We start from the raw sequence: 19218 nt of genomic DNA on the forward strand, positions 1-19218 counted from the left end.
TGAGAAAACAAGGGAAAGCTTTGTTTCATGTTTTTAACCAACACACTTTTAAGAAGTTTTGTTCAGTTTCAATTAGTACCTAATAACTTAAAACATGTTAAAAAATTTGAGCACATGCACATCCTAGTTTAAAGTGTAATAACCTTGTCATACTAGAAATCAGCAGCACTGTAAGTTTTAGATTACCATTTTCTGTGATAAATTAATACTAAGAAAAATATATTTTATACCATGTTTCTATGAACCACAGAACTGGCGAACATGCTTGAGCTGGCCCTTTTCACTTAGCACGTTCACAAAGAAAAATGCAGCGCAGTTTTGCATTCAAATCAATGTTTGCTTAATGAAATCTGTCTGCTAAAACAGTATATCATTTACAGTAACTCGTTATACTAGCATGTTCAGTGTCACTGCAGCAACTTGTAGAACAACAAAGAAGGCTTTCTAATCGGTTAGACTAGCAACCACTGGTAAAATCAACTGAGTTTTATAAAGTGCAGAACTAATTCATTTTAACATTTTGTTTTGTTTATGGACTTTGCAATACTTGTATGGTGGGTGTCTTTAGTAATATCTACAATGTATCGACAATAGCAATCAACCACTCTGATACAAACTTTCTAACAAGTCTGGTATAAACAATTTTGGATTAAACCCTTGTAAAAATGTGAATGAATATCTAGATGGATGTATCTTTTAAATCACTGGTAATTTGGCTATAATGCTGTCTGCAGCAAATGCAAGTATTTCTTGCCCAACTCACGTAGAATAACTCGGGTAACTCTGAAAACCATGGTAATGCCTCATTTTTCACCAACTCGAGTTGTCCATCAACTCAAATTCTAGGAGAATTCAGACCAATTCAAGCACACTCGAGTTGGCTGTCCATGGAAACGAGGTATAAGTAACTTTGAACTTTTCATCAGCAGTAAACACTGAAACACAGTTACTGAACAGGTTTTAACTTTGATTTAGTACTTCCTAAGTTACATATTTTGTAGTGTCTACTGTACCTGCTTTTAAAATTATACTAACAAATACAATCCTACAAAAATACTATGATTTGTATTAACACAGTTACACATACACACATTTTATTAAGCAGTAGAACACATTTAGTCATGCTGGGTTAAAGACCTGATAATAATATCTAAGGTATTTTTAAAAACATTAAATCAAATTAAGCTAGAGTCTGGCATATATCAAATTAATACAGGTACTGTATTCACTCCTTCTTAAACAGTAGTTAATTTTAATATGTATTCGCACCACCAGACAGTACTGTACATGCTTGAAATCTAAAAGTGCATAACTGATGGAATGGTAAGATGAAGTTCCTGGAAAAATTGGTTGTATTTCTGGAACCAGCCACTAGTCAAAACATCATATCCAAGCGCCATAAAAACTCTGCGTGGCTTGCATTCAAGTCTTTAGAGCCTGAGGGAAGGGCTACCCTCAGCCATGGATTCCCTAATGTTTCCTCCTACCAGCGAGTCAGGCTTTTTTTACTTACCTGAGTGCCAAGTGGTTTGTATTTAGTTTCTGCAGCGTGTGTGGCAGGCTGAAGAGGTCGGGTTCTCCCTCAGTGCATTTCATGCGATGGGGGGGGTGGAGGGGGGGGGGGGGGGGGGGGGCCGTGTTTCAGCTGCTTACTTTTCATTCATCGTTTTCCTATTTTTTGTGGGTAGGTGGCATTGCGCCACTGCAGTTGTTGCATTAACCATTCATCATTTTCATTTTCCAGTCATGGTTTGGCTGCTTTGTCTTTTCAGAGGAGCCACTTCCTATCCCGACACTAGACTACATGATGTCATCGTGTATTCACTAGTCTGCCAATATTACGAATAGCTGTCAGCACCCACGGACAAGGTCTCCGGCCAAATTCATTATCATCATTAATTTGTCTGTTCAATTGAAATTTAAATAATCCACATTGCTGATTCTCCATAAAGATTTAAGCCAATCAAAATTCTTGGAGGCTAAACATTCTCCTATTTAAACACACACTTAGGAGATGCATTAACTCGACAGATACCTTAAAACTTGTGGTAATAGAAGCAAATTTGTTGTCAGCTGTTTCAGGATTCCCAATTAAGTAATCCCAGCTGGTGAACATTTTCCAGCTGAAGGTAAAGCTTGTGTCATCTCCACCACCCTCTTCATTTGCATTATTTGCCATTCTGTGAACAAAAAACAAAAACAATACAGGTCTGTTCTATCTAATAGAAAATTAAGAATGTGCTTAAACTTCAGAGGTTAAAAACTGGCGTGAGAGTGAATGGTCCCCTGTCATGTGACAGGCACTGTTTGGCAGGAACAGGGCTGTCCTGCAAGTGTGAGTGTGGTCAGGTTAAGCTGGATAATTAATTGCCTTTTCAACCTGGCCACCTGTATAAAAAGAGAAACTTAATGGCTCTGAAACCTAGAGCTGTTTTTGTTAAAGCCTATAACAGATCACTTTTGTTTACATTTGTTTACATTGATTTCTGTTTATTTTGTTAACAATAAAATATTTCAGTCTTTCATTTTCCTTTGCAATCATCTCACACCTGTTATAGTGAGTCTGTTATTCTGTCATTTTTGTGAGATCCAGTAAGAAATACTTACGTTCTTATAACCACCATGAAGCTATAGGCAATTGTTCCAACTCCTGTCATAAAGTAGGACAAAGGCATACGAAACTTAAGCCATCCAATAGCACGTTGGTTGTTGTAATAGCCATAGAACAGGACAGAGTACTGTGAAAAACCCTTAAAGACAAAAAAAATACACATTCTGTATCATTTAGCTGCTAACAATGATTTAAGTAAAAAAATGTTCTTTGGTGCACTTTCCTGCAAGAGTAATTGGAATTCCTGCCCAATTTTTGTGGACTCAAATACAGCAATAGGCATAAAAGTAGAAGCCTATCCCAGTACTGATCAGTTCTAACAAGCCCCGTTTACTCCTAGCTGCCCAGGTAATAATCCTGCCTAGCATGAAACCACGTACCCAGGTTGACCCGGGTCGGCAGTGACCCAGCTCAGGATGTGGGTCGACATGCTTTCACAATGGTCGAGCAAGACAAAATGCATGAAGTGGACAAAGTAACAAATGGCCACAACTGAGTGAAGGTTACACATTTCTTATTCTGTTTAATCATATTTGTTTTGACTGCAGCAGAGATGATGAAACATTTGCTCTAATCAACATTAGGGCAGACAATTTAATCCAGAGAAGTTTGGATGAAAGCGTCCGTAACAAACTGCTTCCAGGGCATTGCTACGCTCATTGTGTATTTACTTCTGTCACCCAGGTCAATTGCTTCTTCAAAAAGCAGTGTGAAATTGCTTAGCCAACCCACATGCAAGTGTGAAAGGGGCTCTGATCACTATAGAAGTACTGGATGTCTTCAAACAGGAATATTAAAATTATTGTATCATAGATTTGATTTTGCTTTAGTTCAGATCGCATGATGCAGTTTTTCTCATATTGTCCACATTTAATAATAATAATAATAATAATAATAATAATAATAATAATAATAATAATAATAATATAATACACCCAGATGTCTTTATTCTTAAGTTTAAAGACAATAAAACTGAATCTACTGTAGCACACCATATAAGGATAAGCAGTTACTCACCCCAAAATCCCATAAAATGGAAAAGTCCATAGCTGTGGCTTCTTCACTTTTAGGGACAGTTTTTCTTGGCATACTGCCATACGGTTTACCCATCAGTGCCTTCAATAGAAGAACATGAAACATGCAAGCAGTGGAAGTTCATACAAGGTGTATTTTTAATGGGCAGGAGGGGGGTTAAAATCAGTTTTCCTGAACAGGGTTCTTTTACAAGTAAATATTTAACTATCATCCACCTGGCCCACAAATAAACAACTGCAAAACAGACTCAAACCTTGTCATGCTGGGGGGAGATTACATGTTTATTGTTACCAAAGAAAATAACTATGCAATTAATACAGTTGCATAGTGTACTGCGGGCACCAAAATCTCTTGATTTAGTTTAAATCAATTAAATCATCAAGTATATATTTGTTTGAACAAACCCTTAAATATAATAAAAATAGTAATACAAAAAAAAAAACATCTCCCTACCTCAGGCACCATGACAAGGCCAAATGTTAAACCAAACAAAACCATATTGATTCCATACATCCACCTCAAGAAAATGAAATAGGAGGCAACTGAGGAACCAAAATGACCTAAGAGAAATACGGTTCACTATTAATCAACAAGGAGACCTGCATATTTTAGGTAATGCTTGACTAAAGGTTGAATACACCTGACTTTCTTCTACAGCCCATGGTGGTATAAAAAAAGCAAGTCCTTTGCCTCTTGCTTTTCAGTGCAGATTTGTTTGAAACCAAGAACAATATGTTTAAGGTTCCTGACATTGTTATTGTAGTAGAAATTAACAGGTTCTTTCTCTGTATTGGAAGGGGTGATAATTTGGCTCATGATACTTAATTTCTATACCTATTAACTTTTGGTAACGTGTACTTCCATTAATAACTTCAACATTTACTTCACTTAATTGTTTAGAATATTGGAAAATCTTGTGCACTGTGCATGCAGCTCATGCAGATAATAACTTGCTATTAATATTTAGATTTTTTGTTCTCTTACTTTCTATCTCCTTTATTTTCATTTCCCATGGTATGCAGGCTGTTCTGAAGTTCTCAAAATCACGCTGAAACTTCATCCATTTCTAAAACAAAGAAAAAACATTCTTCCATTAATACCAAGTGACTCAGTGAAAGTTATCAGTTTTAGATTTGTTTATTTAAAAATATGATTTAATCGGTGAGCTAAAACATTATATATTAAAAGGAAACAATGTAGTCAAAATATTGTACTGATAAAGTCCCAAAAGTAAACATTGCTGTTGTGTTTCATAGTTTGCCCACCAGATGGCGAGCTAAGGACAGACTATACAGTAATTGCTACAAACCCTCCACTATCTCCCCATCAGATCTGAGAAAGCTTACCTTTTGCATCATCACTTTGTATGCATAAAATTTTTTGCCTTTTCCCTTCCCAAGGGAACCTTCAAATTTATCCACAAATTCATGAGCTTCCCTAAAGAAAATGTCAGGATGAGAAAGTATATGAGATTCTCAGTGCAATAACTGTACTGTTTTTCGGAACAGTCAAAACTCAGGACTAGTTTAGAACATTCCAAAAATTGGTCCATAAAAATTCCATAAAAGTGGTCTTCATAATCAGATGGTCTTTGTACAGAGGTAGTTAAAGGGGTAATAACTAAGGTGGTAAACATTTTCTTACCTCTTATTAGTATCTGGCTGTATATTTCAGACTTTTTTTTTTTTTACTTTGCCTCAGGTAAGGCAGCATGCTGCCACTCCCTCCAATTGAGGTCCTTATACAATACATTGTGCACTACAAACAAACTGAATGTGTTGCAGCAGAACAAATGCACTTCATCCAAGTCAAAGTAAAAATAAAGTCTAATAAAGTATGGGAAACTCAATTAACAGCAAAATAAAAAAAGGAGAAGATTGCAACTGAAAGAAAAGACATTTTATTTAAATTCTTATACAATGAGCAATGAGACACCTATTAACTTTACAAAACTACAACCAAACAGGTAATATAATCCAAGTTCTCTTAAGCACTCTCAAGGTATCTATTTCTTATTTTGTAAAACTAAGATGATTTTTAAGTTAATTGAAGAATGGAGGAAACACTTTTAAAATGTGTCAGATAACTTTTTCATATGGTCCATTCATATGGTCTGTGGTTTTGAGTGACACAGATTATAAACGCATTAAGTATTAAATACATTACACTGTAATATATATTTTGATGATTCTTTGGGTTTTTTGTGCATCTAAAGTATAAAATAAAAACATTTGTTTATAATATGTTCTATGAAATGTATGTTAGTTCTTAAACATTTGGTTTGACAGTGTTGACAGGCAGATAGATAGATTCTCATTGCACAACAGACTTGAATCCCATACTTGAGAGTTGTCAGCTTGCGCTTCATTTGCCATGGTTGGTTTCTCAAGGTAGCAATCAATTTCTTTTTCTCCTCAACAGCTTCCTTTAGCTTAGCCACTTCCTCTTCAGTAAGGACTTCTTCTTCCTCAGAGGAATCACCTGAGTCAGAACTGAAACAAGAGACACAAGAGTCTTTTTAATGACAACAGGACATCTTAATATTGATCTTAATATAGACCTCACTCCACTGTATTTTCTCCATATTTAGGGATGTTAATGAGGGTGTTATGTAATCAGTACATATAGTAAAAAAAAAGTGTTTATAGTATAAAGTTACCATAAAGTTAGTTTGCATCACCATATAGAATTACCATATTTTGCTTCATAAAATCCAAAAATGTTACGCTTACACGGTGAATTACATACCTCTTTGCAGTTTTCCATATACTTAATGAAAAACTTGCGATCTCAATCCTAAAATTCTATTTGATGCAAAACATTTGGCCACAGTTGTACAATTACAGGCTTAAAGTGAGGCATATTTTCAAAACATTGGACTTAGTTTTACTGAGATCTGTTGTGAATATGACAACAATAGAACCAAATGATAAAGGTTTACTAATTTCACCGGATTGTGTGTTAACAAAGAGTACTCATAGTAACTTGAACCTAACTGGAAATTTTTTTTTTTTAAAATATATATATATATATATATATATATATATATATATATATATATATATATATATATATATATATATATATATATATATATATAACTATTGTGTATGGGTATATTTATTATCCTAATATAAATTTATAACCTAGAAAACTTTGTCTTTTTTTTCAACTTTTGTTAGGAAAGATTGTAAGAATCTTTAAAGTCCAAGTGTGACTAGAATCTCATTTCAAGGGGTCACACTCGGTGGCTTGGTGGACCCCAAAGTAATCACAATATATTTTATACCCAATGTGAAAAAAAACACACTTTCTAGTTTCTAGTTTATTGAAGCTTATTTCCTTAATTGAGTAGGAATTTTCGTAACACTTTTTCTTTTTTCAACCTGCAACAAAGGCTAAAACACAGAACACCAGGGCTATGATATACAATTTAAAAGCAGTGAAAACAGGAAGGTAATTAATATGATCAAACTGTTACCTTGAATCTGCTTTCTTCTTATTTTTATTATCATTTTTGTCATTCTTCCCATTTCCATTTTTGTCGTTCTTTCCACCTTTCTTGTTTTTTTTGTCATCACTGTCATCTTGTTTCTTTCCGTTTTGGGCTTTCTTCTTTTTCGTTGAATCTTTCTCCTCCTCTTCTTCCTCCTCCTCAGATTCTTGTTTTTTTCTGGATTTTTCGTTCCTCCTGTTCTTTTTATTTTTGTGCATTTCTACCTCAGGTTCATTGTCCTCATCTTTCTGAGGTTTTCTATTCCCACCTATTCCCATATTTCTCTTCCTGCTTCTCCCTTTTCCCTGGTCCTCTTCTGAATCTTGCTTCCCACCCCTTTTCCTTGGGTTTCCTCCAATCTGTTTGCTTGGCTTTTTCTCCTCTTCTTCTGAATCATTCTTAGCATCTTAAACATTAAAAATACAAAAAAAAAAATTAATTCAGAAAACCAGTTTAGAGTATGAAGTAAATTGTAAAATGGATTGCATAACTGACGTGCTTAGAGCTAATGCTTGACATCTGATGTGTTCTGAATTATTATGTGTGATCTTTTCATTTATATGTTTTGTTGATTGTATTTTACAATTTTATCTTGGATGTATTTCCCTTACAAATAAAAAGGTTTTAAAAACTGTTACATTACATTAAGGTTACCGGTATGTTATTGGCTTTTATAGGGTGTCTGGTTTCAGTTTAAAAATTATATATTATATAAACAATGTGTTTAATGTGATTCTAGTGTGCATGGGTGAAAACGTTCAACTTTGTAACCACAACACCTTCCTCTGGTTCGATCGCATTAATAGAGGCCAAGGAGCCATTGTGCTTTAACTTCAATGTTAATAGTCTACTTGGTCTCTCCCCCTGAAAATAATACTTTTGTTTAGTGCGGTGCCCTTTCCAACTCTAATATTTGCCCTTTTTAGATCATTAATATGTTTATTCCGAGTGGAGTTTAAATATGGAGAAGGAAATACAGTTACCTCTCAAAAAACATGTAGTAGCTTCCCACCACGTCTGCGGATTCTCAGAGGAATCAGAATTAAATTGCAAAATTTCCACTAATTTTGAATTAAATTGAACTATGAACTATGCATTTTGCAGCAGAGGAATTGAAATACCACCTAATAGCACACAAGACTTCATGAATGGGATAAAATTACAGAGCATGGGCTATAATTTAAATGGGTTGCAATCATAAAAAAAAAAAAAAAAAAAAAACACTTTGAAAACAGTGGACATCACAAAAGTTAAGCTGTGTTCAGTGGAAAAATGCTATAAATACTCATTTGCAATGCAAAAAGTGAAGACATTTTGTAAGTTTGATAGGATAATTCAATAACAGCACGTTCCAGGACCCAGTATTAATATCTGTCATTATGATGGCTGAAATGAGACAGCAAGAGACCTTTCCCCCATGAAGATACTCTAAAAAGCTAACTATAGCAAGGCACCTGGTTCTGACATAAAATGGTTCCATTCTGAATATCACAAAAGGTGCAAGCTCTGCAACACAAAACATTAAAAAACAACTAATACAAAACACAAAGTGCAGATGGATTTCAACATTGAAATCCCACATGGTTTGGAAAAACTCAAAACTCTTTTAAAGTCATGACTTTATAACAGTAATACATATCCAAGGTCAGACTTTGCACTTCACACAGTCAACCCCTGAGCCAACAGATAATAATTGGTCTGGTTTAACCAACTGTGATAAGGCAGCTGAGTGAATACAGGTGCAGATGTGATGCAGTGCAGGAATGAAACAGACAGAGACTGCAATCCGGTTTGGAAAAGATGTTTTTATTTTTATCCAGGTCTGGTGAACAAATAATAAACCCTGGCAATACACAACAATGTGTAGTGCACGGAGGAAACAATAACGGGTTGCAGTCCAAAAAATAAACACAAATTATACGTCCCACAATAATACTAACAGGGTACCAGACCTGGGTGCGTGCAGTAGTGCTCATGGTGGGTGATAACAGTTTATTTTGTGACTGTGGTGTAGTGTTGTTCTGGCTTTGTGCTGACCCAACGCAACAGCTCCAGATACGTGTTAGCCGTCTGGTGGTTCTCAAAAAAGACAATTACTAACAACACTAAAATAAACAAAACACTCACGATTCAATTTAAGTTTCACTGGGGTCTCTCACAGTCCTTCTAGGTTCAGAATACAAAACCAAAAGTGAAGGAACAGATTACGATTCTCCTTCCCCTTTTATGCTGTCACGCACGACCCCTTGATAAATGAGTGCAACCACTCTGCAATCTGCGGCTGCTATGTTGTTTCCCTTCTGGGTCAATATGTTCTTGCAACGGAGTCTCGCCTTCTTCCAGACTGACCGACTTCCAAACCCTGGGAAAGAACTGTCAGGCAAGCCCATCCAAAGAACTCTGTTTTCACTGCTTAGCACCCTCACAGTTCAACATTCATTGTATTTGTGTCACACCAACGTACGTATAATTTGATTTAGTCTTATGATGATAACCTTGGTTAACATTTTATAATCTACATTCAGTAGAGAAATTGGCTTGTAACTTCCACATTAGATAATGTCTCTTCCGGGTTTTGGTATAAATTATGTTATTGCACTATGCATGCTAGTGGGTAATATCCCTCTATCCCATGCTTCATTGTAAATCTCACACAGGACTGGGGTAAGAATGTCACGGAGCCACTTGTAAAATTCACTAGGCAGACCGTCTTCCCCTGGCACTGTCCCTGTTGATTTTATTGCCTTTGTAATCTCCCCTTCTGTTATTTTTTGTAAAAAAATATCTCTTTGTTCTACATTAAGTTTTGGTAATTCAATCTGGGAAAATAAATTATTATAATCTAGAGTTCCTGCTTGTAATTCTGATTGATATAATTAACCGATAGTGCCATCGATGATGGCTCTACCATGTGATAGTTGTTTGCGACTGGAGTTATGTGTCCTGAGCCGAAGGTGAGGGCGCTAACGAAATTCAAGGTCAACTATCACACAGTAGAGCCTCATCAAGGGGGCACTATCATGATTACAAAATTATTTTTATCATTGTTTTCTTTAAAAAAAAAAAAAAACAACACCTTAAAACCTAGATTTACCTTGAACTTGTAGTGATTCGTCAGGTACCTTTCCGCTGAGTAAAGATGTTTTAAGAAAATAGTCCTGAATATTTTTTAAATAAAAAACAAGAATTATATAAATATAAAGAGAAAAACAATTAGTTTATATTTAGTAAATCGATTTTTTTTTTTTTTTTTAATAATGTGTTAGGGTTTTATTTATTTATAATCTGGACATGCCTGAGAAATGAACAGATCAATTACTGAACAGCACGTGTATGATTGAGTGTGAATGGGCTGTTATTAGGAGCTCATTGTCCCCAGTTAAAGGGACCTCACTATCACTGTGAGTGTAGTGACAGGAACACACTGTTTGATTGGTTGGTTTTGAGTCCTGTTTAGCGGTATACCAGCCGAGCCGAATATAGTATTGTTGTACAATTGTTATGTTTTTGCAGAACATTAGCTGTTCAATAGCTGCGAATTGAGCTTTCATTACAGTCCTGTTACAGACATGATTTCTCTTGTCTCCAGACCAGTCAGCTAGAAGTTGAACAGCCTTTGCTCTCACACAGTGTACTTGTAATTTGTGTACTTTTTGGTGAGATTGGCTTTTTCACTGATGGTAGCCATTAAGTTTAGCTGTAAGCAGGAATGTAATTTAAAAAAAAAAAACTCGACATACACAGATTGATTCACAGTTGGTGCTGAGACGTTCCAGCTCTATTAGAGCCCGCTAGAGCTGGAAGCTGATGGTACTGAATCATTTTTTAATGTATGGAAGTATTCTTTTAAGGTGCTATTAATATATTTGGTGTCTGTATGTGGATGATTTTACCACTTTCACCGAGAGCTACTGATTATGTATCATTTTTAAATGCCATCTACAATATGTTATGATTAAGCTTTTTTTAAAGGATTTTGCTTTTAGATTACACATCATAAAAGGTCTATATAATAATCATTTTTCTAGTGACTTCTATTGAAGTTTTGGGGTGCTTTCAAATGGGAATGTAACATCTTGAATAGACAGTATTTAATTTATTTGCATCACGACAGAACCTTTCAAAAACAGCTATTTATATTTATCTTTGTATTCCAGCTATAGCTGTTTACTCGAACAGTTAGGTTAATCAACAGAATTAATACTTGTGGGGTTTCTTTGCTCTTGTCCAGATACTGAAAATCCTGGCTGATGTTTTTGTGTTGTTCAAGCTGTCGGAATCATCATTCAGTGATTGCTCAGGCTTAAGGTCCTTTCACACCAAGTGTGTCATGTAAGCATAACATTGTTTTTTTTCAGAATACTGTGCATGTAGGCTTTCACACCGGCTGCATAGCGTAAAACATGCTGCCTTTCAGAGTCTGATGGACCAGGTTTTACGCCCACATCATGAATATGCAGCAGAGTACATTGATGATGTGGTGATTTACAGCTCCACCTGGTGAGAGCATTTGGCTAGGGATACAGACATCCGGCTGACAGAAAACTTGAGAAAATGTGCATTTGCCAAGAGAGAAACTTAATATTTGGAATTTTTAAAGGAAATGGAAGGGTGCGACCAGTGGTCGATGTGGCGATCCCCAAAACCAAGACTCAGATGACGTCACTGCTGGGGTTAGCGGGTTATTATTGCCGCTTTATCCCCGCATATGCCACAGTGGTTAACCCTTTAGTAGACCTCACCAGAAAGAGTGCCCCAAATTTAATTAACTGGTCAGCTGAGTGTCAGGGGCCGTTTGATACTATTAAGTGTAAACTTTGCCATGCCCCCACCCTTAGCACACCTGATTTCACTAAGAGATTCATTTTATACACCGATGGTTGGGACTGCAATCCCATTATTGTTTATCCTGTGCAGTACACTTTGTTGTGTATTTCCGGTGGATTAATGTTTAGGTCACCAGCCCTGAAATATAAAATAAAGTTTCACTTTTCCAAACTGGATCACAAGGCTATCTGTTTAATTACAGCACTGCATCACTCCTGCACCAGTTTCCACTCAGCCACTTTGTCACAAGCCCTTAAAAAGATAATGTTGGCCACTTTGCACATCTCTGAGAGAAGCGAGATAGATGACAAATGATCTCAGTCCCTGTAATAGGACGAGGAGCCCTGTACATTATTTGTTTGTTTATTTTTAGAACATGGTCTCCCCCACCGCCCGTGTTATTTTGTGTTTATTGGTTATGATTTATTGTATTTATATATGATGGCGAGAGCCGTATGTTTTGTTTATTTGAATGTGTTCTGGCAGAGGCAAGGTTGGCAGCTCGCCTCTGCCTGTAGTTAATTACAAATAGATTAATTATAAATTGAATAATTACTAGCTACTTAAAACCCTCACCCACGGTATATAAACCTGTAGTTCTCTGCACTCAGGTGGGAGTTCGGAGGATTGCACAAGAGGGAGTGAGGTGAAAAGAAAATGAAACTAAAAACTTAAAGCTTAAAGCTTAAAAGGATCCGTGAAGGCTACTGCCCAGCCAGACCTTAAGGGTTGTTTTGCGTTCGCAATTTGTTTTATTTACAATCTTTATTTTCGCTCTATGAGCAGTGTTTTCTGTTTAAATATTTAATTTTATTAAGCGCCATTTGCTCCGTATCTGCAGTGCTTATGTTTCTTCCTGCATTCTGGCCTGACGTCAACCACACGTCTATCCTGTCACAGTCCTATCGCCAACATCTGCTTCCCAATTGCTGTAAATTCTCGTCTTTTGAGCAATTGCGTTGTTGTAGTCAGGGAAAACCAAGAAATCTATCTGTCCCATGGCATATGAGGGAATCCACTTTTGCCCCTTGCAGTATCAGTTGCCTGTTACTATATCTTAGCAGGTAAATATCAGTTTCCTATTAGAGTCATTACTGTTATACAATCTGTGCACTTTCTATTTCTATCTGTCGGCCTCTCAAAAAAGACACTAACTCTTCAGCTGTAGGTTGTTTCTTTGGCACCTGTCTTCCATCTCTGCGGCCTAGTTTTGTAATTGTTCAATTCATTGCTTGTAGAGTGTTAACTGGTGGTATACATCCCTATGTGTTCCTACAACTGTTACATATCTGTAATTTTTCTTTTCATTGTTAACAATCTAACAACTTTTTACACTTATAACTTTAAAGTTTGTTTTAAAGCTTTTTTCAAAATGTCAGCTCTAGTGCACAGGGGTTTGAGATCTATTCTCTAAATCACTGCAAGAATATCGATTAAAAAAAAAAAAAAAAGTGCTCTGGCTTTTCTGTTCCATACCACACCATGGATCGTTATTACTGTGTTATTTGTTTGACAATGTAGGCAATATCCCTTAGACTATTAGTGCACTACAGTGGCCATTTTGAAAAGAGCTTTGAAACAGACTTTAAAGTTATGTGTAAAACAATTGTCAGAATGTTAACAATGAAAATAACTATTACAGGTATGTTATTTGTAGCAACGCATGGGGGATGTGTAACATTATATTTTTCAGAACCCCGCTACTAACTCTATAAATGTTCTTTTAAAAAAAGAAAAAAAAAAGATGAGAAAGTCAATTAGGACAGCTTTTCCTTTTGGCTTGACAGGCGTATCAAGATGGGAAAATGGGGAAATGGAAGACTTGCAAAAGTTACCCGAGACTCTGCTTTGGCAACAGTCCAGAAGGTATAGTAGGTGACAAGTTGCAAGTTTCTTGCTTTGTGTCGAGATAAAGTTTCCCCTGTCGTTACATTATGTTCTCAATTGCAGTGATGAAGGAAAGTGATTCAAGGGGTTTTGGACATCAGATTTCAATGACAGCTATCTAATGGTCAGTAGTGCAAAAAAGATAGGGGTAAACCAGGAGCGTGGACTAGGTGGAATTAGGAGCTGTGAAAGGCACTAGGCCATTAGTTGTTTACGTTGCCTGTGTCATTTGTCTGGTACATATGCATAGAGGCAAAATAAGTAAAAAAATTCCAGCTATCAATCTAAATTACTAGTTACGTTTAGAATGTGTTTCGCTTCTCAATTCTTAAATGTTGGAAAAGATAAAGTGACACTGAAAATGAAAACAGAAATCTTAACATTTTCATTTTACTCTAGAATACTGGTGATTCCAATAGATGTTATTCACAACAAGTTAATTATAGCATGATCATTATTTGCTGTTACAGGCAGTCTTCGCACTTACGACACAATTGGTTTCGGAAAGTCGCGTTGTAAGTCAAAGCGCGAAGCACAATTTCTCATAGGAACAATGTTATAAATTTGAGTTACGTTCTTGACTCTGCAGCCAAATAATATAGTTTTACAAAAATGCCCCGTTATAGAGTAGTCATGCAAAAATGTATTTAACTCTTTACACTCAGCCCGGTGGTTACGCGCATATTAGTCAGACACCTACCTGGCTTGTTTAAAAGTACAGACTATGGGCTTTCCAATGACGTATTCTCTCTCTCTCTCTCTCTCTCTCTCTCTCTCTCTCTCTCTCTCTCTCTCTCTCTCTCTCTCTCTCTCTCTATCTGTGGGGGGGTGGGGTGGGGTGGGGTGGGGGTTACTCCTAGCAGGAAATACGATCGCCTGAAGTTAAGCCCCTCATCATGTGACAGAGTTCACAGCTTAGGTTTTGTTTTGACTGAATTGCTCTTATCAGACATTGTTAACGGCAAATAAATGAAAAAAAAACACGTTAGACTAAGTCGGGGCGACCACGGCAGGTACTGCAGTTCGGACACCGAGCATGCGCACATGACGCATGGCTCAGGTCTCGCCGTGTCATAAATGCCGTATCGATGTCGTAAAGTCAAACCAGGGTAATAATGCAAAAGAGTCGTAAGTGCCGTGCGTTGTAAGTGGAGGAGATGATTTACCGCTATACTGTGTAATTCAGCGGGTTCATACACTCTGTATTTGGTGCAGTAACAACTCTGAGAGTGCTTAAGCCCTTACTACCTCTAAACATGTATTTTTCTAAGTATATACAGATTCATTTGTAAGTGCAATTATATTTATAAAGAGTATGTTTGTTTTAATACACCACCCACTCAATATGTCGTGGGTGTCAGGGTCCAATATAAATCCGCTATACATCAAGATCCCCAATATGATGAGAGACCTATAGAATAACAAACAGGCTAATAACACATACTGTAAAACCACTCCCTTGCTTTATCTGGTGCATCAGGGCCCAGTAAAAATCCTCTACACAACCTGCTTTTTATCATTTTTCATCTTAGCGTGTGCTGTTCTTGCGCAGCCAAGCAACTGCTGAATCAACAGCTGTGTGTAGAGCATGGAGTCCACCGCGCAGTCCTCCACTATGTGAAGCATTGTCTGTTTCTGCCCACATGAGCAGAGTGGGCTGTCTTCGAGGCCCCAGTCATAAAGACACGCTGCACACCGACCGTGACCAGTACAATAGCGATTGAGTAAAGTCCAATCTTGGCATGGCAGGTCAAAGCCGGGCGGGCGGTCTATTGGGTCGGCAATGAGGAATTGGTTGTGAGTGTCGCTCTGGAACCACTCCTCTTGCCACTGGGTTGTTGAAGACCAATCAGGGTCAGAAAGTGACAGCCAGACTGGGTGTCTAGATTCCAGATGCACCTTTGGTGGATGGAGGATAAAGTCATGCAATGGTAGTGCCGGGTTATCCTGGATCTTGTTGACAATTTTGACCACTGCTTCCTTGCGCCGAATGTGTGGAGGTGTGATGTTGCTCAGCACCGGTAGCTGGACCGGAGTTGAGTGGAAAGTACCGGAGATGGTCCGCATTGCAGAGTTCAGTGTCAATTTTCTTTGCATGTGAACTGCGACACCAGACTGGGGCACAGTACTCAGCTATTGAGTAGCAGAGAGCAAGGGCTGTGGACCGGAGGACCAGTGTTCGTGCTCCCCATGATATGCCTGCCAACATACTCAGCAAGTTGTTTTGTGCGCGGACTTTCACAGCTGTCTTTATCAGGTGGTCGTGGAATGTCAGTGAACGATCGAGGGTAACACTGAGGTAAATTGGGCTGTGATCACGCTTAAGCCGTTTATCATCTAGGACTGCATTCAGTTCCCGTGAAGCACTTGCATTGTGCAGGTGAAAAACTGCTGAGACATTTTTTGTGACGCGGTTGGAGTCTCCACTTTTTGCAGTAGTCGGATAAGTTTGCCATATCAATGTTGAGACGATCTTCGAGTTCTTCAAAAGCTTGGGCTTGATTGGCACAGTAGACGTCGTCCGCGTACATGAACTTGCTGGATCTTGTACGAGGAAGGTCCGAGACATACATATTGAAGAGAGTGGGTGCGAGAACAGATCCTTGTGGGAGACCGTTCTGCTGAATCCGCCAGCTGCTCACTTCTTCACCCATGTGTACTAGTATCCTCCGGTCTCGCAGCAGGAACTCCACGACATCTGGAACCCAAGCTGGCAAGGAATTTTCAGATAAACAGCAGCACACCATTTTAATTCGTACAGCAAAGAGTAATTGCTTCTCATCAACTTGAGTCTCCAATTAATTTCATTAATTGTCTTCCTCTCCTTTCTCAAATGCACAAAACCGCTGCATTGAAATCCATTCCTAATAGGAGGCTTGTTGTTAGGAGCTGACGTCACTACCTTATGACTTTTGCTAATGTATTGCTGCCACACGTGAACACCTCATTCGCTAAAATAAAAACCACTTCAGCAAGTAGATATTTAATTTGCTTTGTGTTATTGTGCAATACGTGTGTATATGATAACAGGACAACATTAATGCTTTGTTTTTAATTATTTTGTATATTGTTGTTTGTGAGGTGCAGTACGAAATAAAACAAACAGTAATTCTAAGTGCCTATGTATATTGCAGCTGAGGCATACGCAGTTACACAGTAAAAATGGGGAGCCAACTCCAGGACCGCAATATATCCGAAACCGCAGTGTAGCAAGGGGTGATATAAAGAGGGGTGGGTGTATTTATAAAATGCTAAAACAGAGTTTATGTCATACAAGATATTCTTTTAAAACGCAAGACCTGCGTAAATGGTTGATTTACTTGCTTTCTTCTACATTGCAAATAAATAGGTAGGTACGCTAATTTAAACAACTGTGTTTTGTTTGCTTTCTGCTCATGTAAAGCCTGGTTGTAGTATATTTATTTAAATGCTTTACAAAATAAAACAAAAACGTTTTTTTTTTTCTTGACTTCCACCCACCATTCCTGAATTAGGCTTTTTGTTATTATTATTATTTATTTATTTATTTTCCAAATAAAAAACGGCATTTACAAGTGCAGTGTGTCTAACTGATATTCAGGACAGGATTAAAGGATGTGTGGGCCCTACGGTAACCCATATTTTGGGGGTTGTATGCATATTATGAGGAATGGTGTTATTGGCATATTGGTTAATCCAGCTCTGCCTTGGGAACAAGAGTGAGCAGGGTGAGACAATTGTATATGACGCAGGGGAGTGTGGAGCGAACATTTCCAGCCCACGCTTTCACACCATTGAGAAAAACTGAGCAGTTTTATTTTTCTTAAATATACGTTTGGATATTGAGTTTGCAGAGACAATTTAAAAAAGGTGACAAATACAGATGCAGTCATTTTACAGTGTTTTCCACCATGCCTGTGCCACTGTGCATGGCAACCAATAATTTTCCAGTTTCAAAAACAAAATTAGGCACTTTTATGTTTTGCAGATTTGAAAAATGCATTAAAAAAAAAAAAGTATTCAATGTGATTGGCGTTGCACTTTATAATTCATTACAGAAGGAAAATATACAGTTGTAGTCCAAAGTTTACATACCCAATGGAAATGTATAATTTCTAGAAATGTCTCAGAAACAAAGAATTTAGGAAAAATCTTTTGTAGCAAAAGTTTTGCTTTTGTGGATGAAGAAAGGAAGTTACAAGAAATAGATGTCTACATATTTGTTTCAGCAATTTTTTTTTTTTTTTGGCAAAAATGATCATTCAAAAGTAATCATACCCTTTGATGCTATGGTAGTCTTGTCTACTAGGTGCTAGAAATTTCAATATGATAATGCAGAATCTAATTCTAGAAAATTCTAGAAAATGTTGGATTGTAGGTGAACATTCTTAGAGAGGATTAGTCATAGGATGACTGCTGTCATTACCAATAAGTCAATATGGGAAAAAGTAAAGAGCTATCTGAAGACATCAGGCAGAAAATTATTTATTGTCATAAAGTTGGAGAACGATACAAGAAGATTTCCAAACATTTGAGTATCCCAATTTCAAATATTTTTTTTTTTTTTGTTACTAGAAGTACAAGACTAATGGTACTGTCACAACACTCCCTCGGTCTGGAAGAAAGAAAGTTTTTTCATCAAGAACAAGTAGAAATGTGAGGAAGTTTAATAACAATCCCAGATTGACTGCCAAAGATATTCAAAGTGAATTGGTTGCATCTTTTGCTTTAGATGGGTTCCAGGACTGGAAAATTGCTTTAGAGACAGGAAGGGGACGAGCAAAGTATAACAGCAGTCAGCAACATGCAGAAAATCTTCAAAAATGGAAACTTTTTTTGACATTAGAAATGCCCCTAGAGCAAGAGCTATCAGCACAATGAGCTCAACAACTAGAATTAAGAACAAAGGACTGGCAGAATAGGCATAAATCAGTAATAAGACTTCCAGACATCACTGCTGTCCCTTCCCGTTTAACACTGCCATATCGAGACAGTGATGAATCCAAGGTTTAAAATAACAAAGGGGTGTTTAGAGAGGTAGCAGCATTAGTTGCACGCTATGACCCAGTGCTTAAGGAACACCTAGATTCAGCACAGAGGAACCCTAAAGGTATTCCAAACTACCTCCCAGCACAAAGTCAGAGTGAGATATATGATCATGTGTGTTGTTGCTAGTCAGGTGAAGAATACAATCATTGAGGAACCAGGCTGTAGGCTTTTTCAGTTTGCTTAAACAAAACTCCTGATTCTGCCAGGAAAGATCAGTTATAATATGGTATGTTACCAAAGAAACAGAAATACAGGAGTCCCTGATTCATGTAGTTCAGGCAAAAATTACAACCTGTGTAGTGTTATTTTCAGGTACGCGGACAAAAAAGCCATT

At 37.2% G+C, this 19218-nt stretch overlaps 1 protein-coding gene across 1 annotated transcript in view; it reads right to left on the reverse strand.

The window, feature by feature from the left end:
* The window catches only part of tmc1 (transmembrane channel-like 1), a 28714-nt gene extending 22685 nt beyond the window's left edge, over window positions 1-6029 (reverse strand). Inside the window, exons 1-7 of the mRNA XM_041258557.1 lie at window positions 5989-6029; window positions 4993-5083; window positions 4631-4712; window positions 4100-4206; window positions 3629-3727; window positions 2608-2750; window positions 2036-2180 (exon numbers count right to left, since the gene is read on the reverse strand). Of these exons, the coding sequence (XP_041114491.1) occupies window positions 2036-2180; window positions 2608-2750; window positions 3629-3727; window positions 4100-4206; window positions 4631-4712; window positions 4993-5083; window positions 5989-6014 (693 nt within the window). The 5' untranslated portion in view covers window positions 6015-6029. The remainder of the gene's footprint in view (window positions 1-2035; window positions 2181-2607; window positions 2751-3628; window positions 3728-4099; window positions 4207-4630; window positions 4713-4992; window positions 5084-5988) is intronic.
* Window positions 6030-19218: the final 13189 nt, after the last annotated feature.

The sequence above is a fragment of the Polyodon spathula genome, chromosome 1 (genome assembly GCF_017654505.1).
Source record: "Polyodon spathula isolate WHYD16114869_AA chromosome 1, ASM1765450v1, whole genome shotgun sequence".
Taxonomy (NCBI): Eukaryota; Metazoa; Chordata; class Actinopteri; order Acipenseriformes; family Polyodontidae; genus Polyodon; species Polyodon spathula.